The sequence below is a fragment of the Octopus sinensis genome, linkage group LG3, assembly GCF_006345805.1.
Source record: "Octopus sinensis linkage group LG3, ASM634580v1, whole genome shotgun sequence".
Lineage (NCBI taxonomy): Eukaryota > Metazoa > Mollusca > Cephalopoda > Octopoda > Octopodidae > Octopus > Octopus sinensis.
In genome coordinates, this window is record NC_042999.1 from 90,386,157 (window position 1) to 90,410,967 (window position 24,811).

Here is a 24,811-nt window from a genome sequence, read left to right on the forward strand (position 1 = left end):
GGCCAGCATATTAAAAAAATACCGTTAAAGGTTAAATTTATAAACAACTTATAAATAAGGGCAAACGAAAAAATTTCTGATGCCAAATATGCCGAAATTGGACATATTGTCCATAATCATATAATTTTTCACAATACACACGCTACCCAAAAAAAGTTAACAGAAATTTCTGAAAAATTCCATTATTACCATATTGGACCGATTTCAGGGTTAGTTCAAAGAAACCCTCCCTTCGTCATTGACCTTTTTTGAGTAGCGTGCATATTGTGAAAAATTATATGGTTATGGACAATTTCGACATATTTGGCATTAGAAATTTTTTCGTTTGCCCTTTTTTATAAGTTGTTTATATATATATACACTTCCGCCTTCTCCAAAAATCCCTCTTCCGGACAACTTTTTACTTAAAAGGCAACCCACAATATGTGCTCTCTCTCTCTCATTCATCTACCAGCTATATAATCCCGTGCACAGATAAGTTTGAATGCCTATTTCCACTCCTAGACTGATCATACATGTTTCTCTATCTATCTAACTATTTTATCTGATTTCTATCTATTTTGTCTGATTTGTTCATTTCTCCTCTCGCCTATGATCGACCTTCGTGTATCGCCATCTTGAAACCTGTTTCCTTTAATACACTTCCGCCTTCTCCGAAAATCCCTCTTCCGGACAACTTTTTACTTAAAAGGCAACCCACAACATGTGCTCTCTCTCTCTCATTCATCTACCAGCTATATAATCCCGTGCACAGATAAGTTTGAATGCCTATTTCCACTCCTAGACTGATCATACATGTTTCTCTATCTATCTAACTATTTTATCTGATTTCTATCTATTTTGTCTGATTTGTTCAATTCTCCTCTCGTCTATGATCGACCTTCGTGTATCGCGGTGCAAAGCCCTGCCCACCCCCACCCCCACTACCGGATATCTCTATTTCTGCTCCATCTATACCAGATGTTGCTTCTTCCACCACCATTATAGGTGTCTACTCTTCGAACCCCCTCTTCAATACGCTATTTCACCATGCATTACCCCTCTCTTGATATCCTACGTTCTACTTGCCTACAACCTGTCATCATTTCTCTGAACCACCCCTCCCCACTGGTGCTCCCCTATATTCCTGCACCCCCCCCACATAAAAAGCACCATCCGAACGTGGCCGATGCCAGACCCCTCTGGCACCTGTGCAGGTGGCACGTAAAAAGCACCCACTACACTCGCGGAGTGGTTGGCGTTAGGAAGGGCATCCAACTGTAGAAACACTGCCAGACCAGACTGGAGCCTGGGGCAGTCCCTAGCTCCCCAGACCCCGGTCGAAACCGTCCAACCCGTGCTAGCGCGGAAAACGGACGTTAAACGATGATGATGATGATGATGATGATATGTATATTTTCTAACAAGATAATATACGTGTATTTATTTAATTATTTTATTGCTTTTATGTTGAACTGGATGAGTGACTATATTTAAATTGAACTGATTTTACTGTTATCAGTTTGAAAATGTAGCCTCGAAACACGTGTAGTCTTTTTACTATTTATTTACTATTTATCTATTATTTTGCACTTTACTTAATTATAGGTATATGTTTTATCGTATTTTCAATTTTTGCTATATATTTTGATTCAATTATATCAGTGTTGAATTGCTACATGGTGGTTCTTCTCTAATTGATATAAATATTCATACATATATATATATATATACATATATATATATATTATATATATATATATATATATATATATATATATATATATATGTATATATATATATTTATTTATATGGGCGGTGGGCTTGTGTTGAGTAATTTTGCATTTTAAAGAATTTACTTTATGACATAAGGTGTGAATGGTGCCACAAAGATTACATAAAGCAAACGAGCCTTACCCTCAGAGAAAGGATGACACTTCACCGCCAACAATTGAGGGATCCCACCACAAGACACTTAGTGTGTATTTAGATCTCTGTGCGCACAAGTCCCCCAAATTCCTAGTTTTACCACTATACCAATGCCCGGACAACACCACTGACTAGACACGAATAAATAGGGAAAATAATCTTATTCAAAAATACAGACCTCAACTCAACATACTATAACAAACCTCTCAGGTATGCATCCAAAACGAACGCATACTGAAACACATAGATATACAAAATCACACACACACAAAAACAATGCAAACATCCGACGCAAACACACACACACATACATACATATACACACATGCACAAACACAATATCCCCACACTAGAGCACAAACCCACACACATTCCAAGAAAAAACACATATTTCTATACACTTGCAATATGATTCTAGCAACCATAACCAACACTCACATATACACACACACATACGTAAGCACGTACATGCACACACCACCCCGACAATTACAAATCACATATACAAACACAACCACACATACACAGATACACACACAAACATGCAACTACAACACAACCTACACAAACACACGCACATATATGCACACATGTATACACACACACACACATTATGCCCATACCCCAGTAATAAAATCATACACACACATACACCCAAAAGAAAAAACACACATATGTATATATATATACACAATACAATCCCAACAACCACAACAAACACACATACACACAAGCATGCACACACACAATGACATATACAAACACAACCACACATACAAAGATACACACACAAACATGCAACTACAACACAACCTACACAAACACACGCACATATATGCACACATGTATACACACACACACACAATATGCCCATACCCCAGTAATAAAATCACACACACACATACACCCAAAAGAAAAAACACACATATGTATATATACACACAATACAATCCCAACAACCACAACAAACACTCACAAACACACATACACACAAGCATGCACACACACACAATGACACACATCTCCCTGACAAATACAAGACACATAGACATACTCACACAAACACACCGACACGTATACACACACACTGCACTAACAATACAAACAAAAGAAATCACTCACAAATGCAGCACACACACCCGGAAACTATATAAACCATATCCACATATATACACACACAAATGCATACTCAGTACCAACATACACAAAACGCACATGCACACACATACACACCACCCAGATAAACCCAACACACAGACACACACAGAACTCCTGATAAATACAACACACACACACATATACACCCACACATACATATGCACACTCATACATACATACAGTTGCTCACACACACACCACAAGGACAATTAAAACACAAACATACTCAGACAGACATAACAGAGACACTCACGTACACACACATAACATCCCCACCATCACAAAACACACAAGCATACACACACACACTGATGCACACATACATATGCATCCTCACACACACACACCAGAAGAACAATTAAAACAATACAAACATACTGAGAGAGAGACACACATACACACACATACACACACATACTCACGTACACACACATAACATCCCCGCCAACACAAAATACACAAATATACATGCGCACACACACACAGATGCACACAAACACACACGTGAACAAACACATACACACAACACCCTGACAAATACCAATCACACACATACACACAACACAGGACAATCATAACATAAACATATTAAGAGACACACACACAGTCATGTACACACACACACACACTCACGTACACACGCATAACATCCCCACCAACACAAAAGACACACAAGCATACACACACACCCAAATGCACACATACACACACATGCGCACACACAACACCCTAACAAATATTAATCACACACATACACACACACGCAAACATGCACACATATACACACCATCCTACCAAATATAAAACACACACAGACACATATGGCTTCTATGGTTGGATGCCCTTTCTTATGCCAACCATTTAGCTGAGTATAGTGGGTGCTTTGTTTCAAGGCATAAGCACAATGAAGTCACCAAATAACTCACAAGACAAGACCCTTTGACTAAGTGGGGGTGGTGTGTAATACTGAGGAAAGTGGTTTTATGCCAGATATTGAGAGGTTAATCATGGACAAACTGTGGCCTGCAAGACTACCTGATGACATGCTTAATGGAAAACTACCATAAATTTTTTTAGAAGTGAGGCTTGCTTGATAGCGAACCATGTCTCTTGCCCACTTCTCCAAAAAAGTTGCCCATACCCAAATTAAAGTATGATAGAGGGACAGGAACAGATGTCTTGCAGTACAGAAGATACATGGCTAACCCAGATGGAAAGAGAGACAAGTGATGGCAGTGGCAAGGTGTCAGGGTGTACTCTTAAGGTACAAGAAATTAAATATAAAAGAGAATATGGGTAAAGGATTGAAAAGTGTGGGTAGGCAAGTTTGTAAGATGGTCAAAGATGGGATAGAGGTAGCTGCAGTGAGTCATGTATAAAGGTGGAGGCATGGTCGAGGAAATGGAATTGGGTCAGGGAAGGGGAGGTGATAAGTAACAGAACAAAAGGAAGTGGGTGGTGGAGAGTAACACCATAATAAAACCATAGATATATGAGAAATAGGGAGATGATGTGAAGTATGGAGGGTAAGAGAAGGACGCACTGTGATAGAGATGGAGGTCAGAGAAATGTAGGAGTGGAAATAATGAACAAAGGTTGGGGAGAGGCATTAGAAGCAAATATAGTGTGTGTTCAAGGAGAGGAGTATACAATAGAAAATAAGTGGTAAGGGATGATACAGTGAGTGTGATATGGGTGCCAAAAAAAAGTACCTCCAAGGAGAGATATGACCGATAGTACAAAAGCGGGGTCATGTAATTATAGCACCTGATTGAGTAGTGCTGTAGGTAGAAGAGAAATGGAAGGACAGGTCTTAGGGAGATGAGTGTGAGGGAAGACTTGACAGACAGATTGAGTTTAGAGGCACAGACATAAATACGCTTTTAGGATCTCATTTTTGATGAGATAGGTCTTTTCAAGCACAGTGTATTGCTATTCATCTTTGTACTTAATCATCTCTTCCATGTGGCTCGACATACTGAGGTCAGTCTTCACTACTTCATCCCACTTTTCCTCTCACACCATTTTTATCCATGTTTAGTGATCAGCACTTCTTTATGTAGCTGTCTTCAAATATTTGCATTACATGGCCATACAAGCACAATCTTATCTCTCACACTAGTTCCAATTACTCTTAGATCCAATTTATATCTCAATCCATTTCCCGATTGTCACACATGCACATTGATATTGCACATAAAACAAATCATACTAGCTTCAATTCTTTCTAATCTTTGCATATCTTCTGCATTTACAGCTCACATTTTACTACTTTGAAGCATATACAATCTGCCTTTGACTCTGAGAGAGAAACCTTTTACTACCAACCAGTTAGTTCTGAATGCTATCCTATTCTTATTCTGGAAACTATACTCCACTGATAATTAGGTCACCTAGGTAACAGAAACTACCCACTATCACTAAGAATTTTCCTGGGTATTGAAGAAAATCATCTGCCACAAAGAAAGTCAACTTTCTCTGTTATTCTTCTTGTAATCCCACTGTATCTCTGGTGTGTCCAAAGCTTGCACTGAATGCATCATATGAAATTTCTACTTTACGTATCCTACAACTAAAGCAAGGCCATTTACCTGAAGTGATTAAAGTCTTGTCAGTTTTCTTGCTAACTAGAACTTTGATAAGTTAACTTTAAGGTCCTTTGATCCCAGCTTTTGCCTACACACATGGAATTTCATTCTTAATTCTATTACAGATTTAGCTATAAGAACAAGGTTATCATATATGAATAATAAATATATATAAATATATATCTCAGTTGCATTAATTTAATTTAATTCATCCTTAGTCGAAAGACACCTGTTGTTATGTCCTGTTATTTGTATTTGTGTAATATTGTCCATTTTTAAAAATATTTTTCCATCCTTGTTTTCATATACATTTGCTGCTTTCTTCCAAGGAATCTAATGCTCTTAGCTTAGTTTTTCCTTGGGGCTGGCCAGATTGGAGCAATCTTGAGTATAACCAGCTGAAATTGTAAAGATAATCTGGAACTTGACTGAGGATAGAAAACTCTGAATGACCCGTCCTTTTTTCTTTGTATCATCTATCTGGATGTTTTGCTGTCCCTTTTTTGTATTACCTAACTGTCTGGATGTTTTGCATTCTTGTCCCATTTAGTATTTTGTGACTGCGTGTGTACCGTTGGCGATTTTTACCTCTGTCTTCCCTTCCTTGGATCTTTCCTTTTCGTATGTTTCTGATGAAGAGCTCTACTCGAAACGTTAAATCCTCCTTCTTTCCATTACTGAGTGCCCAATAACACTATACTTGTTCCACGTCCTCGCGTTGTTGTGTTTTCATGTTTGGATTAACTATATATATATATCATCATCATCATCATCATCGTTTAGTGTCTGTTTTCCATGGTAGTACGGGTTGGACAGTTCAACTGAGGTCTGGGAAGCCAGGAAGCTGCACCAAGCTCCAGTCTGATCTGGCAGTGTTGCTACAGCTGTATGCCCTTCCTAACGTCATATACTTAGTGTATGATTTTATTTTAACATCCATTTGCAGCAGGATAGCATCCAAAGAAATTATTTACTACTTCTAAGGATCCCACCAGACATTTGAGGAAGTCTATTTTCTGTATATTCTTAGTGTTTATTGTACCTGCACATCTGCCACACACAAAGACTACTTTTTCTGTTAACCTTCCCATGATACCTCTGCACTGCTTAAATGTCCTTAGCTTCCCAGGGTACACTGTATGGAATTTCTATCAACATCTTTCCTACTTACCAGCAGCGTCATCTCCCTGAAGAGATTTGAGATTTATGTTTTTGTACTTACTAGGATTTTGGTGTTAGCCATATTTACTCTAAGGCCCTTAGATTCCAGACCTTGCTTCAATACCTGAAATATCCTCTCTAGTCCAGATAGTGATTCAGCTATAAGAACAAGGCCATTAGTGTAGAGGAGCTCCCAACCAGTCTTATATTCCTCTGTTATGACCTAGAGGACTTTGATAATCAAGAGGTTGGCGAGAACTGGTTCTTGGTGAACTCCTACTTGTACACTAAATTCATTGATATACTCATTGCCAACCTTCACCTTACTGATAGCATCATTGTACATCGCTTGTACTGTTTTCACCAAGCACTCATTTATTCCTAACTTCTACACTGAACCCTGATAAGCCTTCTTCAGGTCTACAAAAGACAAATACATAGGATTATTCATGGTTAAATTCTTCTCCTGCAGTTGCCCAACCAGGAAAATAGCATCAGTAGTGTTTCTTTCTGGTACAAAACTGAACTGCATCTCATGCAGGCTAACACTCTTCCTAATTAGTTGAGTTGTAACCCTCTAGGTAACTTTCATGATCTGGTCCAACAATTTGATACCTTTGTAATTATTTCTGTCTAAGACATCACCTTTGCCTTTGTAACAGTTAACAACATGGTCACAACAGGCATTGGGTATGACTCACTTGTGGACAACCTGATTAACTATACTGGTGACTAGGACATATCCCATTTTACCAGATATTTTAAGCATTCCAGCAGTGATTCCTGAAGGGCTGGGTCCTTTTCCTCTCTTCATATCCTTAATTGATTTAGCTACCAAGTTACTGTCAGTTCAGATAGCCGGTCTCTCTGTTGGGTCCACATTAGACAGACTCTCCTCTCATACATTCTGTACATTTAGCAGCCAATCATAGTAGCATTTCCAGGCCTCTTTCTTTGCAGATCACTAACTCCAAGTGATCCATCATCCATGTCAACACACTTCTCTCCTACAACATCACAATTTTCTCTCACACACTGTTGAGAGCTTTTCTTGGATGCTGTCCCACAGCAAATGGACATTTAAACAAAATATATAAACATGCATGTGCACCTGATTATATTTACATTACTAGAGCTTCATTTAATTCATATCCCCTTCAAACCTAAAGTGTAATGATGATGGAACAGTTTAGTAGAGGGGGCCATTAGAGCAAAGGCACAAGCCTGGAAGGATTGGAAATGTGGTAATAGCAAGGATCTGTATCAAGTTGGTAGACAGGTATATTTAGCTTGGGGAGACACATATAGAAGTCTGCAAATGTTCTGCAGCATAAGGACCAGTGGCTTGAGGCATTTTTGATTGCAAGACTGTCTTGCAATCAAAAATACCTCAAGTCACTGGTCTTCATGCTGCAGAACATTTGCAAACTTCTTCCTATCTGTGTTTCCCCTAGCTAAATATACCAGTGTAGCAACTTGATACAGATCCTTGCTACCACCACATTTCCAGTCCTTCCAGGCCCGCGTCTTTGCTCTAATGGCCCTCTCTACTACACTGATCCATCACCATTACACTTTAGGTCTGAAGGGGATATGAATTAAAAGCAGCTCTAGTAATGTAAATATTATCAGTGGTTTATGTATTTTGTTTAAATGCCCATTTGCTCTGGGACAGCATGTAAGAAAAGCTCCCAACACAACTTTGAGTGTTAAAGAACACTGAGTATCCCAGATGAGGTGAGAAAACTCACCTCAAAGTGATTAAGAATGGCATATACTGATATTTTGCAATCCTTGTGGCTTATCAATACCACGAATTGCTGATCTGGCACTTAATTGCAAATGAAGCCAGATGAAACCATAACCCGTGGCCTATGCCAGGAGCATAACCAGCCCGCTTATGCATAGCTTTTCCTTCTTTGGTCACTAAACTTTGCTTGCGAAGACCTGTTGAGGCAAGTGAAATCAAAATCATTTCGATGACTGGCATCCGTGCTAGTGGGGTGCAAAGAGCACCATACGAGTGTGATCGTTGACAGAGTGGCTATTCGAGTATGATCATTACCAGCGTCGCCTCACTGGCACTTATGCCTGTGCTAGTAGGGTGCCATGTATATGTTTGTGTGTGTGTGTGTATATATATATATATATATATATGTATCTATATGTATATATATGCCAAGAACACCCAAGTAGGGTGCCAGAGCAGCCAACTGGCTTCTATACCCGTGGCACGTAAAAGGGCACCATTCGAGCATGATCATTACCAACATCGTTTCACTGGCACCTGTGTCAGTGGCACGTGCAAAACGATTTGAGCAAGGTCATTGCCAGTACCGCCTGACTACACACTCGGAGTGGTTGGTGTTAGGAAGGGCATCCAGCTGTAGAAACTCAGCCAGATCAAGACTGGAGCCTGGTGCAGCCATCTGGTTGCCAGCCCTCAATCAAAACCGTCCAACCCATGCTAGCATGGAAAACAGACGTTAAATGATGATGATGGTATATCCATATACACAAAAATGCACATATACATGCTTATACACACACACATATAGTAGAGTATATTAAATGAGTTAAATCATTCTCAACATACCATAGCAGAATAGTATTCATCATCATCATCGTTCAATGTTTGCTTTCCATGCTGGCATGGGTTAGACGGTTTGACTGAGGGCAGGTGAGGTAGAAGGCTGCACCAGGCTCCAATCTGATCTGGCAAAGTTTCTACAGCTAGATGCCCTTCCTAATGCCAACCACTCTGAGAGTGTAGAGGGTGCTTTTTAAGTGCCACTAGCACAAGGGTCAATCAAGCAGTACTGGCATCGACCACGCTTGAATGATGCTTTTTATGTGCCACTGGCATGGGAGCCAGCTAGGTGGCACTGGCAATGACCACACTCTTCAATTTCATTCAGTGGTTAAGAATGTTTAATATATTTTCTATATACAGTATTCTTTCAACAATTTTTAAATAACTTTAATAGCATATTCAAAACAGATAACTGTATGTAGCTCTTTCTATAGCATGTTCACTTCTTGATGTAAAGATAAAATACACGACAACTCTCAACATAGAAGAGGCGACAAGAATAACAAAGAATATTGTTTTCAAAAATGTTCTTCCCTTAGATTATACATTCAACAATACCTAAGTGGACTTTACACCAATCAAGAAACAATTGCTTCACACAAAATAGAATTTCAAAAGAAATCATGTATTTCATGGTTCTCTATAAATTTCTACTTGTCTTATTTTTATCAAAATAACTGAAAATTCTATAGCTACTGCTAGCGTAAATATATTGCAATAAAACACTATCTGCTTTTTGCTCTCTCCTTAGTAAGCTTAGAAAATTTTAAAACTCAGTCTTTGATGAATTTTAGTCTACTCAATATGATTATCAACAACATTTAAAACTTTTGCTTATAAAAATATTTTGAGACTAAATTTTACATTACAAGGGTGGGATGAAAAGATGCTAGAGCTGTGAAATCTTGCATGCATTAATTTAAATCTTCTTATCAATAACTGTATTGTTTCTTTCCAGGCAAACTGACATATGACTATTCAAAGATGACTTCAAAAGTAACTAGTAGCAGTTTCTCTTGCAAGTGGACAAAATTTGGTCTTGTGATGTTATTAAGTACCTGCAGAAAAAGGGTTTAGCTCCCCTCAACAACAGTCATGTAGACAAGGTTGCTACATTAGAGAATGACACTCCAGCTTTATTAACTGTACAAAAGTGGGAAGGGAGGGTCTTGAAGATGACTCAAGATCTGGACATTCTACAACTACCATTACTGAGGGAAACATTGATTGCGTTCACCACATGGTGATGGATGACAAGTGATTGACTATAAATCAATTAGCCAATGTTAATAGCCTATCCTGTGAGAGAGTTGAGAATATTCAGCACAATGAACTTGGCAAGATGAATGTTTCTGCTCAGTGAGTGTCATGTCTTCTAACACCTGATCAAAAGTGCACCAGGTTGATCACATCACAGAAAAATCTGATATTGTTTTAGGCAGATCCAGCTGGTTTCCTTGAATGTTTCCTAACCCAGAATGAATGTTGGGATCATCACTGAGTTAGAGAGAAAGAGACAATTCATGCAATGGAAACATCTCTTCTCACCAAAGAAGGCCAAGGTAGTTTCATCTGCAGAGAAGGTGATGATCACAGTTTCGTGGAATGCAAAATGGTATTGTGATTATTGATTAATCCCTGACTGGCTCCTGTGCCAGTGGCATGTAAAATGCACTATCTGAACATGATCAATGCCAGGCCTGCCTGACTGGCTCCTGTGCCAGTGGAATGTAAAAATCAGTCACTACACTCTCAGAGTGGTTGGTTTTAGGAAGAGCATCCAGCTGTAGAAATATTGCCAGATCAGATTGGAGCCTGGTGCAGCCGCTGACACTCCAGACATCACTCAAACCGTCCAACCCATGCCAGCATGGACAACAGACATTAAACGATGATGATGATCAAAAGGACCATACTGTCAATAGAGAGTATTATGCCAGCTTGCTGAGGCAGTTACAAAAGGTTATCAAAACAAAACACCCAGGAAAAGAAGACTTATTTCATCAGTAAAATGCTCCAGCACACAAGTTTTTATTTCAGTGGTTACTGTGTATGACTGTGGCTTTGAACTGGTTGATCACCCTCCCTATTCTGATTTGGCCCCATCTGACTCATCTATTTTCCAACATAAAAAATACTTGATTGGGAACCAGTATTGCAGTGATGATATACACGTTGTTGATGGCCTTTTTGATCAACAGGATGAAAGCTTTTTCATCAATGGGATCCAAACACTGCAACACTGATGGAAGAAGTGTGTAGACTGCAAGGAGGAATATGTTGAAAAATAAACCTCATTTGGTCACATTCCATGAAAGTATCTTGGTCAGCCTATGAACTTTTTAGCTGAACCTCACACTACAAGCCAAAATAACTATAACTAGATAAATTCAAATTTCATCAGCTTTATAATTTTAGAAAAAAAGAACAGTTCATTTTTGAAACAAAAGAGAAATAGGTTTAATTTGTCCTAATTTGTTTGTTACTCTTAGGTAAACAAATGAAGATTTGATAAGCTATTTTTGCATCTTTTTTTTTCTTTGGTATGATCACAGTTAAAATACACAAATTCTAAAAGCAATTTTGACCAGTTTAAATTGAATAATAACTTACCTTGTGGAACCTTTTGAGCCACCAATTCTGCGTGTACAACTTCTGTCATGACATGCATCAATTAACTTTCGTAAGAGAAGCAGACACTCTCGAAATGTAGAGAAGAAAGGATGATGGCTGACAATGCATAGTGATGTTAGGGTATTATTCCTAACCCGGCTGGCTGTTTTTAGACGTCGTCTAGTCCTTGGTGATCTTTGTGGGTGATCAGTGTCTCCATGATGGGGTGCTAATTTATTGGGATCTCCATAATGATCATAACGATCACGAGACTTTTCACTTGAATGAGTTTTCCGTTCAAAAGGACGGAAAAAGTTTACACATATTCCATATCGAACAATTCCAGAATCTTTTTCAGTTAATGTAAATACAAAAGGTGTAGTTTCTCGCAGGCTAGTTCTTCTGGGCCCTTCACTGATGCAACCTTCTGGTTGACAGAAGAAGATAACATCATTTGGAAGTGGGAAATCTTTGTGGTCTTCAACTGGATAACGACGAAGCAGCTCAGGTGTTTGTGCTACATTATTATTATGATATGGGTTGCGAGTTCCCACAATCACAATATAATCCAACAGTCGTGGTGAAAAGTATTTTTTCATGTATTCACACATTGTAAGTGTGAACGGTGTATACTTTCGAATTATAGGTATGTGCTAGTGATAGCACAATGGTTATTATGTAATAGGTAGATAGTAAGCAAGCATCTTTTCCAGAAGAACTTCAATTGTAGTTGTTTTCATTCATTTCAGTGGAATGACATAAACCAACTAGCATTAAACTGGTGGAATATAAATCCATAATTGTGACAACTAACCTGTCAAAATAAATGAAATGGAACAAATGTAATGGAAACAATATTATTTAAGATTCAATAACCAAAACACATTTTCATATTGAAAATTAGTAAAGTTAATATCTAGTTTGAAGATTGGTTATTTCATTTTAATTGTGATAAATTTAGTTTATTTGAACTTTTATGTAAATTTAAATAATAATGGTGAAACTCACACAGGGGTTAAGAAGAACAATAGGAAAATTATACCAAGTGGATTTGTAATTTGACTAAGACTATTTCAAAATTATGTGTGAATTTGTAAAAGATTATGATTATTTCAAGAGAAGTATTAGCTAGAAAGGAAGTTATATATCAATAATGTTAACCAAAAGAAAAAATTCAACTGCACTCTATGTGGAAAATGGGAAGAGTAGTAGTAAGAGGAAAATGATAACAGCTATCAAGGTCATGCTTAAAGAGTTCAACTTTGGTTCTTATTGCAGTTCTTTAGATTGTTTCAGTTTTTACCTAAAAGGGTTTGCACTAGCATGTACTGTTTTAGCTGTTCATAAATGCTGACTTTTCTCATTGATATCTGAAATTAGTTAAATAATCAATAATTTTATTCCCATGCCAAATCTTGTGAAAGATGTACATGTGTCATCTTGCTTCGTAGTGTGTGTGTGTGGTGTGTGAGTATACATAAATATTATGACCATCATCATCATCCACTTTTCTATGCTTGCATGAATTAGACAGAATTTGTTGAGGTAGATTTTCAAGAGTCAGATGTCTTATTTTGTCACCTGTCATGCCAAGATATATATATATATAATGTATATATTTCACATGCACAAGACATTAAATTGTATCTGGTGGTAAGATTCCTGCTGTGGAGCTCAGGAATTTTGTGGAGTATGTTGTTTCTCCTCAGATAATACTATTCATGAGACTGTTCTGGCCTAGGGTAGTAGTATGAAGATGGTACTGTGGCCAAGACATATAAAGCTCAGAAAAGGGTTGCTCTCTAGACAAGTATCACAGAAATCTATAGATATGTAGGCCATGGACTGATGTCATGTGAACCAGTCCCACCGCTTGGAGGTTAAATAGGCCCTGTACCCCAAGGACAAGCTTAGGAGAAAAGACTAGCAGAGTAAGCAATAAAAAATACTAAAGCCTCTAGGCATGGTTCATGAAGAGATGCTTGCTAACTTGGTAACCTGCTTTTCAGGAAGAGATACTAGCTAAGTTGGCAGTCTGCTGCTAAATAAGAGACTTTTACCTATTTATTTCTTGTTTCTTTATAACTGAATAGATTTCCTAGCTATGATTATAAGTCCTGGTGCATGTCCTGTTGTTTTACACTTGGAATAATACTTTGTTGCATTGAAATATAGGTATATATATTCATCAAAAGGCATAACAATATTGAAATAAAAGAAACACTTAATAGATTAAAATAAATATTAGCTTTTAACTATTATTTCTGTATGTGACATTATATAAAACAAAGCAAACAGAAAATTTTGACTATCAATGTTGATGTATACAATCATTTTCATGATTGGGATGCCTATGAGATCTTGGAAAAATAAAGTAATTTTGACGAGTAAAAATTGTCACATCTGATGGATTCCCAACTCTACTAATAGAAACATCCAACTGACCATGTGTGAATATGTCTATAGTAACTAATTAAAATTTAACAGAGAAAAATGAATATTTATTTGTGTGTTTTTTAAGAAATTTAAAGGACTGAGATTCATCATTTTCTTTTCATTTAATAAACTTCTTTAAGAGGAACATGCATAAAGAGGGAACAAGAGATAGTATTTGATGAGAAATTGAGGTGAAAACAGCTATAAAATGCTGCTGCGGTGTTACTTGACTTTGTGAAATTACACATTTTCCATTCATGACAAATTGTGCAATAATAAAATGCATTTTAAAATGGCTATAAGAAAATAATTATTCAACTACTGTCTGAAATGGTGGCACAGAGGAAACTGAAGTGGACAGTGCCTGCAAGTCATTTAGGTTAGTTATGTATTGCATGAGAGATTGGGGTAAACACAGTGAAAGACAGGTAGATAAACACATAGTGTTTCTTATTGTGAAGAAAGCAATTTAACAAAAAAGAGAACAAATATTTATTTGTCGGTTTTCTTATGAGAAATTTCAGGAACAAAGATTTATAATTTCTTTTCATTTTGTAATAAACTTACTTTGATGAAATTTTATTTTTAGAAGTGGTAGATGACCATGCTGAGAAATATATGGGTGTCTACCATACATGCATACAGAGGGAGAAAGTAAGAGAGAGGGGTGGTGGTTGCAAACCAAACTGGAAGGAATGTTACAGACAAACAAATTTCACAAGAATCATAATAATGATTACAAAATCACTTGCCATCAGGCTTCACATAAGATAGATTCTGTTACACATTTTTTTTTTCAGCAACAGGAAATATCTCATGCCTTATCACGGCTTTCATAAAGCCAAACCTGAATCACTCTCTTGGCAATTGTCATTATGAAGACAGTTTCTTATCTGAGACTGCCCTGGCTAAATCCATGTATCATTGCGTGTATGTATATATATATATATATGCAGTGAGAGAGAGAGGGAGAGTGAGATGTATGAAAATATACATACAGTAATCCCTTGCCATATTGTGGTTTATTAAGCTTATGTCGATTCTTCTGTGGTGTTGTTTTGCATTTATAATAAAATAAATATATACAAATTATAAAAATAATTTAAAAATATATACCGTACAGTTCTGTTTCTACTTTGCGGATTTTCACCTATCATGGTGGGGTTTGGAATGTAACACTCGCAACAGTCGAGGGATTAGTGTGTGTGTGTGTATATATATATATATACACACACACATCTATCAATATATGTGTGTATTTGTATTGCCATTATTCTCCTGTTATAATAAAAGAGTAGCCTTCTTCTCTACAGTTCAGATTATTAATGCCTTTAGCTGGATATCTTTGTGCTCTGACCAAATAGGTTATTCATGATTGGTAGGAATAATGCAAAACCATAATGTAGAAAAATCTACCAATGTGTAAGAGCCAGCTGAACTGCTGCCAAATGATGATACAAACTCTCTTCCTTTCAGGTGAACAGGAAGCTATCCATGAATACATTTTCCTGTCAGGTTGAAAACTGCAGAACTGCAAGTATTCTGGAGAGATTCTAGAGATACTTCAATAGAGGTATGTAGTTGTATGTTGTGTACAAGAAGACAGAACTAAGACAGATTCCTTAAAAGCAAGGAATACAAGTACACATTAATCTGGTTGGTGAGCAGCAACAGAGTAGCAGTGTTGGTAGAGAGGAAAAGTAGATGAAGTAACTGAAGTAGTCAGAATATGTGATAGAATAATTAAGCTTATACTAGTCTTGGCTAATAAAATGTCACTAATCTCTGCATATACACCACAATCAGGACTGCTTCTATGATGCTGTCTTGCAGACTATGATGCTGTATTGCACTATCTTGAATGATAGTGATCTCATTATCATGGCTATAATAAATATGTCTATTCCCCAAACATGTGGAACATTTAACAGAGGAAGGACTAGCCACAAGTCATCAAAGTCAACAGTAGTTTGATTCCAAATGCATTAAAGATATGAACCCAGTTGGATATTCAGAGTAGTTGCACTGAAACTTAAAATGTCTGGTGAAGTTGGTCAGTTAGATAATTCAGGGAGATGATTGGCATAACTCAATGATTAGTATAACAGTTCCATCATCAAGTGCAGCAAAAGCAAAGGAGATGCACCAGAGAAAGGCAACCCATTGGTACTCTGTCACCTATGATGATGAGGGTTCCAGTTGATCTGATCAAGGGAACAGCCTGCTAGTGAAATTAACATGCAAGTGGCTGAGCACTCCACAAACATGCAAACCCTTAATATAATTCTCAGGGAGATTCAGTATGACACTGAGTCTGACAGGCCCTTTGAAATACAGATACCATTAACTTTTGCCAGCTGAGTGAACTGGAGCAACATGAAATAAAGTGTCTTGCTCAAGGACAAAACATGCTGCTTGAACCAAACTTGCAGCCTTATGATCATTAGCTGTAAACCCTAACCACTGAGCCATGCACCTTACTGAAAGGCAACTACAAAGATATCAAATTGATGGTCCAGATTATGAAAGTTGTACAATTAGTTATAGTACAATTATGAACAAAATTAGTCAAGCTGAGACATAATTTGGCTTAGTGCTGGGCAGAGTAATTAATGATACTGGATTCTTAATAAGATAAAATGAGGATCTCGAATGTAGAGCATTTGTGAAAACTAGAAAGAAATGAAGTGAGTGTGTTCCAATGTATGTGTAATATGAACAACTGGGCACAAGCTAAGTGAGATTAAAGCTGGCTATAAGAGTAATCAGATGTAGTAAGGAAGAAGACTATGCTGGTACACAGGCTTGTGATATGGTTGAAGGATGTCAGTTATATAAAGAAGTGTTCAAAGTGGATGAAACATAGAAAAAGGAGACCTAACAAAATACAATAGAGAAGATGTTGAATTTCACAAATGAGATGACAAATGATTGTTATGAGGGGTGATATTATGGTACTGGAGAAGAACAGTCCACCTAACCAAACAGTGCAAAAGCTTGTTTAATTTGTGGTAGTGTTGGAGGCTCTGATCACTGTTATCCTCACACTTATCATTCACTTTCTCTCTTATTCATGTTACTATGCTGCCTGTGTATCAAAAGATAACATTTTGAATATGCTTGTGTTCAATACCCCATCAAAAGTCATTCATTATCAATATCATAGGCCATCTCTAATGCTATTCATTATTCTCTTTTATCATCTACCATCTTTATTGCAATCCGTCATTCTTTCTTGCTCTCACATTACTCTCTCTTCTATTACACATTGCTGACATACAAAATTCTCTTATCAATCTCTCTCACTTCCTTTACTCTCTCCCATCACCTTGTCTTCTTCTCCCATTGTCTTTCCATATTACGCCACTCATGCTGTGCTTCCACTCAATCATCTTACCAGCAAACACGTAGCAACCATCACTGTTACTCTTTCAATTACCCCCATAATTATTTCTTTCGATAATTTTCCTACCATACAAGGCGATATCAAAAAGTTCCTGGACTAGTTCTGTAATGCACCAAGAGATGGCAGCACACGGTTGTGTGTGCAGTAAGAGCTATCAGTGACTTTCATGCAGTGTGCTGAGTGACATCGCTGTGTTTACTTCGCAAATAGTGAAATTTGTATTTTTGTGAGCACGTGTATGTTGTAGTCTACCATTTTGTCATGGACAGGAATAAAGAGCCAATGTGAAATTTTGTGTTAAACTTTGGAAGTCTCTTACAGAGACATTCAGCATGCTTCAGCAAGCTTACAACAATGAAGCAATGGGTCGTATACAATGTTTCAAGTAGCATGGGTACTTCAAAAGCAGAACATTCCTGGAAGACGATGAGCAATCTAGAAGATCTGCCATGAGTACTACCCCAAGAAATGTGGTATTGTGCATTGAGAATTCAACCCCCAGAGCTAGACCATCAATTGAGAGTTCTGTTGTAACATTTTGAAGCATTTGAAGGAGGACATTTAGTCAAAGTGACTGGATCTGTGGAGCAGGAAGAATTGGATTCTTCACTGAGCTCCCCTCACTTGTGAGTTTCTTGCCAAAAACAACATAGTTTCACTTCCGCACCTGCCCTATTTGCCACATTCAGCACTTGTGGACTTCCATCTCTTCCCCAAGATGGAAATGCATCTGAAAGGTTGCTGTTTTAACACCACTGTCAAGATCCAGAGCAAATCACTGAAGGTCCTCAACTCACTTAAGGAAAACAACTTCTAGGCCGGATTCCAAAATTGGCAAGAATGCTAGGACCAGTGTATTGCTGTGCAAGGTGACTATTTTGAAGGAGATGTTAAAACTTAGGTAAATAACTTAATTTATTATTAAACATAACTAGTCCTGGAACATTTTGATACCACCTGATACTGTCTCTTTTTCCATCCTGTTATTACTTTTTTCTACTCCAGCTTCTCAGTCACGTTGTCTTGAATGAATGAAGACAACAATAGAGAACTCTTCACTCTTACTGAGTACAAAGCAACTTTACTAGTGCTGGTGCTATGATAAAATGCACTCAGTATACTTGTAAAGTGGTTGGCATTAGGAAGGGCATCTAGCAATAGAGACAATGTAAAATTGAAACATATGAGCGATATGTAGTCCATGACCTGTCTAAAAAGTACAGTAACTCCAAATAACTGGTTTGAATCATTACAATTCATCTATCCATGCCATGATAGAAAATGGATGTAAAAAGATGGATGATGATGAATTAAGCTAATAAACGAGATTCATAGATACCTAAAGCTTTCCCCCAAAGCAACAAAGTACCTGGATGAAACAGTCACAGAACAAAAAGATCTAGTGTTAGAATGAGATAAGTTTTCCAGTTTAGAGCACTTAGTGCATTTTGTAAAGTGGTTAGTCTAAGGAAGAGGATCCAATTATAGAAATCATGCCAAAATGGAACACATGAGCAATATGTGGTTCCTAATTTCTCTAAAAGGAAAGTAGCTTCAAATAATTGGCTTGAAGCATTACAACTCATTTATCCATGCCATGAGGGAAAATGTACATAAAAGTAATGATGATGATAATGAGATTTTGCAACATAAATTCATGGAAACCAAAAATTTTTTAATTTCTCAAAATTAAAAAAATGCCTGGATCGATCAACAAAGAAAGGAACAGTAGTTTATATTTCAGAACAGGTAGTGTAATGACAAGTAGACAGCTAATGAAACATATCAAATGAATTACATTTATGGATGAATCATTGAGTTACCAAGATAGTTAAACCTAAGATTGTTACCAATCTGTATGTCAAATCCATTGAAAATTGTCATTTATTCAATCCATTTCAGATTTCTCAGGCAATTCTCATAAGAAAAGCATTACATATAGCAAAGAAGTGGCAATGCAACAATTGCCACACTCTTTAATTATTCCCCTCAAAGTCGAGTAGATGACAGCTGCCTACTAAATTATTCAATTCAGTTCAATTTATTGTTACTGTATAGAAAGGTAATGATAAATCATATAACAGCTCAAGTTACAATAACAATACATATCAAGCATTAACATACAATAACATGCATACATACAATACTAAAATACTGTAATAATAATAATGACACAAAATAACATTATTACATTGAAGTATAAAAGAAGATATAAGAATGGGAATGATTTGGGGGCAGTTTCCATTACCAACTACAGCCATGTAGCAATTATCATATATTTTAGTGCCAGTTGATGAGCATCTCTGAATAAAAGTTACTAAGTTTGGAATTGAATTGCTGATTTTATCAAGGATTCATTTTCAAATAGAATATATATTAAAATGAGAAATAAAGATAATTTTTATGGTGCAAACGGTAAAGAGTAGTATCAGTTACACTATAGAAAATAAAATTAGGATAATATAGGTAAAATTTGAAATCTGCAAATCATGAGCTGGGTCTGTTCTGCTGGACTTATAAAGTAAATCTGACATTCAAGGGGAGCGGGGGAGAGAAATGTAGTGTATTAGACATGCTAATTGCTGTTTATGATATGATCAATGACACAAGCTGAATATAAATAGGCAAGCTGATAACAGCAAGACAGATGAAACATGTGGAGCAATCAAATAACTCCAACGGTTTTCAAGAGAACTGAAGACTAAACAAAGACAGTTGGACAGATGAAATACAGTAGACTGATGCAACCGATGAAAGAGGCATAAAATGATGATTAACATTGCTCATTAATTCGCTAATGAATAAGCTATTTTAACTCTACTTGTAAATTAAGAGAAGGAGAAATAGCCAAGCTCAGAATGTTTCAAAGTATTTAGTTTATTCTACCAAGTTCTCTGCTCAAATTTTACAAGTATCAACTTTGCCTTTAATTTCCCTAGTGTTGATAAAAGGAAGGATGTAATTGATAAATTATATTCCTTCCCTAAGAGCAATGACTTCAACCCAAGTAAAAAGAAACCAATATTAGATTGTAATTTTCTAAAAACTAATGAAAACCACACTAAATGTGCATAGTTATTTAATAAAAGTGTTGTAGTAATCTCATTAGAGAAGAAATTTTGTAAGGACACAAAAGAATACATCCGCAATTTGTTACTATGTAATACAAAATAACCTATTTGTTTATATTCTTGAAAAAAAAAAATCAATGAATGAGTTGATGAAATAAGTTTGTCTGAAACATTCCTGCAATGCAATCATGTGCAGAAATATAAAATCAATGTGATAGAATGTTTGGTTAATTTAATAAATTGATAAAAGGCATGACATTTTGGTGAACCTTTAGTAGCTGAAATGTACTCATATATGAAAGACTCATGAATGTTGATCAACCATGAAGAAGCCATTTTTAATTAGCCTTCCCTTTTGTTGAAATGTATAGCAGTAGCTTGGAGGAATAATTATCACTGAAGCAAATTACAATTTTAAAAGGAAATAAAATCTATCTTGTTCCTTAACTTAATTCCACTTATATCAAAAATCTACTAACATATTAGAACAGAAATTACTAGATTCTGCTTTCCATATGAGGGCACACTTCATTCTGACCAGTCCTGAAAAATTTATTGTGTTCAACAATGCAGTGGGAATCTAGCAATCAGTTATTGTTTCAATTTCCCAGTAATTATTTATCACATGTGCAAGATAGCCACAACAGCCTTTATGAATCAAAGTAGTTTCTGTGTAATTGCTGAATCCACTAAAAACAAAAGCAAGAAAAAAAGAAAAGAATGCATTGGAAAATGTAGTCCTAGATATACAAAATATGGGATGGTCATGGCTGAAATGCTTTTGATAATAAAACTTGAGGAAGGATGAAAAGAAGCTAAACAATACTCCATAGCAACACTTTCCTATCTGGAGTGTTTAATCTTTTTCTAATGCCTCTCAGGTGTCCACAAAGGCAACTTCCCATAAAAAATATTTGTAGAAATTGACTGACACATTTTCCCAACCTAGTAAAACATACTCAGAGTAAGTTCTAGCATTTGTGTATTTTTTTAAAAATAGAATACTGCATGATGGAATTAGTCATTAAAATTTGAATTAGAAGTTTCTATCTGTAGCAAGCTCCAAATTAAGGCCCACCATTAACTTTCTCTTATCTGTTCTAATATTACAATCTAGACAACCTAAAAGACTCGATGTTTTAATTGTAGTCTATATGATTTTTAAAGATATTCAGTCAGCTGAAGAGCACCCATGATCCTTGCAAGTCTTCCTTGCTGAAGATTAATGCAGCTGATGTTCAGCTTAAACTTCTGAAGGCCAAGACCTGCAGGAAAAAACTTAGACAAGGATAGATTCCAGAGGATTAATATCTCTAAAGTATGAGACATATGAGGATGACAAGATGATAAAAGATAATTATACTGGGTAAACTTAATAGAAAGTACTATACAGTTTGCTAAGTCAACAGATCAGAGCCATCACTGAAATGTTAGCTTAGGGAGAAGAAATAGCACACTGTGAGCCATTGGTTTGTAGTAACAAGACAAAGCTGCTGGCTTCAGGGAAAAATCCTCTTTCTATTAACCTATAGATATTTATATTTAACCCTGGATACTTACTTCATTAATGTGCGAAAGGCTGACGAGTTTATTGTTGCTGCTCTCTCCTCCAGTGACTAAAAGATTAGAATAAAAAATTAGATGTTGTAAGAGATTACACAGGACATTTATTACACTGAAAATATTTGAAGCTAAAAATGTCTATTAGTTATGTGCATATCCTGTCATTTTAAAAGAGATATTTACCAGCTGAAGTAATCCTGGATATAATAGGGTAGAAAAGAAAATGAGATGGTCATGGTTTGACTGCTGGTGAACATATATAAATATATATATATATATAGAGTCAGGGATCTGTCATAAGGTAAAAGTTGGCAATGAGTATAGCAATGAATTTAGTGTGCATGTAGGAGTTCACCAAGAATAGGTTCTCAGTCCCCTCTTGTTTATCATAATCCTCCAGGCCATAACAGAGAAATTTAAGTCTAGCTGCTCCTGAAAGCTCCTCTGTGCTAATGACCATATTCTTTTAGTTGAATCTCTACTAGAATTAGAGAACTTTCAGGCATAGAAGCAAGGTCCAGTATCAAAGTGCTTTAGAATTAATTTAGCAGTGATTGATGTACTAGTAGTAGGAAGGCAAAAAGATTACTAAATCCTTCAGGGAGATGGCCCTTGTTGATATGTAGAAAAGGTGTAGGTAGAAATTTCATACAGTGTACTCAGTGCAAGCTATGGGCACATAAGATGTGCAGCAGTATCACAATAAGGTTAACAGAGAAAGTATTCTTTGAGTGTGGCAGATGTGCAGATACAATAAATACTAAGCATGAACAGGATATAGACTTCCCCAAATGTCTCAGGATATTCTTAGAAGTAAATAGTTTCTGTTACCTGGGTGACCAAGTTAGCAGTGGAAGAGGATGCTCTGAAAGCATAGTTGCTAGAATAAGAACAGAAGAGCTATTAATTTTGTTGGCCTCTCCCTCAGAGTGAAAGGCAGACTATGATGCCTGTGTATGAACAGCTATGCTATGTGGCAATGAAATGGGTTGTGACTGCAGAGGACTTGCAAAGGCTTGAAAGAAATGAAACTAACATACTCCACATGATGTGTAATGTCAGCATGCATATAAGACAAAGCATAAATGTTTTAAGAGAAAAATTGGGTATGAGAGGCATCAGATGTAGTGTGCAAGAGAGAAAACTATGCTGAGATGGTCATGTAATGTGTATGGATGAGGACAGCCACATAAAGAAATGCTAGTCTTTCTAACTGTAGAGGGAACCTGTGGAAGAGATAGACCCAGGAAGATGTTGAACCTCACAAAGATGACAAGAGATCAGGACATCTGGCAATTTCCTGTGCTTGAGAAGACATCAAGCCAAGTAAAATTGTGGCTATACATACATGCATATACTTTACAAACATACCCCACCCCCCACAATCAGTCCCTTATCAAAACTCCTACCTTCTCCCACCTATGCTTGCCACCCACTGCAGAACCCTCCACTCTCCCTCACATGCCTACTTGCAGACACTCCATGCTCTCACATATTTACCATAGTTGCCCCTCCCACTCGCTCTAATTTCTCTCACCATCACTTACTACAGTCATTTCTTCCTCACCTCTAAATATTTCTCCTCACACTCTTAAGAAACACCCTCTCTATCCCTCCATATCACTTATATTCACTCCTAATGTACCTTGTGGGTATGTCCCAGTGCATTTCCAACACCATCTATTTTTCTCTCTCTCTCACTGTCTGTTTCTCTATCTTTCTCTCTATCTCTTCCTGCATTTTCCTACCGGGGTAGCCAAGTATTTCCTCTATAGTAGGGCACCTTTCTCTATCCCTGTTATACTTTAACATCTCAACCAGCTTACAGCCACCTCTCCCATCCAAAGGGTCCTTGTCTTGCAAGTTACTTGGCGGCCCCACTGGTGCTGATATAACATAAAAAGCACCCTGTAAAGGGGTTGGTATTAGGACAGGTATCCAGCCATAGAAACCATGCCAAAGCAGACATTAGAGCTTGCTGCAGTTCTCTGGTTTGCTAACCTCTGTCAAACCATCCAACCCATGCTAGTATGGAAGACAGATGTTAAATGATGATGATGTGGATGATATATATATATATATATATCAATATGGGAAAACACTGTCAGAGAAAAGCAACTGTCTGCAAAATGAGCTCTAAGAACCCTATAAATATAAGTACCTCACCAATTTTACAAAATACTCAGAAACAAAAAGAACATTCACAGAAACATCAGATAGCTATGATTTTATAATCAATAACATCATCAACAAGAACAGAAACAATAAAGCCTAGAATACCATTGTTATCTCCTTTCTGGGGCCACAGGGTCAC

The 24,811-nt window shown here is 36.9% G+C and overlaps 1 protein-coding gene across 15 annotated transcripts in view; it reads right to left on the reverse strand.

Annotated features, from left to right (window-relative positions):
• Positions 1 to 24,811, reverse strand: part of LOC115209646 (MAP kinase-activating death domain protein) — a 185,654-nt gene that overhangs the window by 149,964 nt on the left and 10,879 nt on the right. For 14 of the 15 annotated variants that reach the window (XR_004998265.1, XR_004998263.1, XR_004998264.1 and 11 more), the window contains exons 2-3: positions 22,495 to 22,550; positions 12,022 to 12,835 (exon numbers count right to left, since the gene is read on the reverse strand). Coding sequence is in view for 12 of the 15 variants with exons in the window: in XM_036501145.1 (XP_036357038.1) it covers positions 12,022 to 12,632 (611 nt within the window). In the remaining 3 variants the exon portion in view is untranslated. The remainder of the gene's footprint in view (positions 1 to 12,021; positions 12,836 to 22,494; positions 22,551 to 24,811) is intronic. The other variant, XM_036501146.1, reaches the window with a different exon arrangement.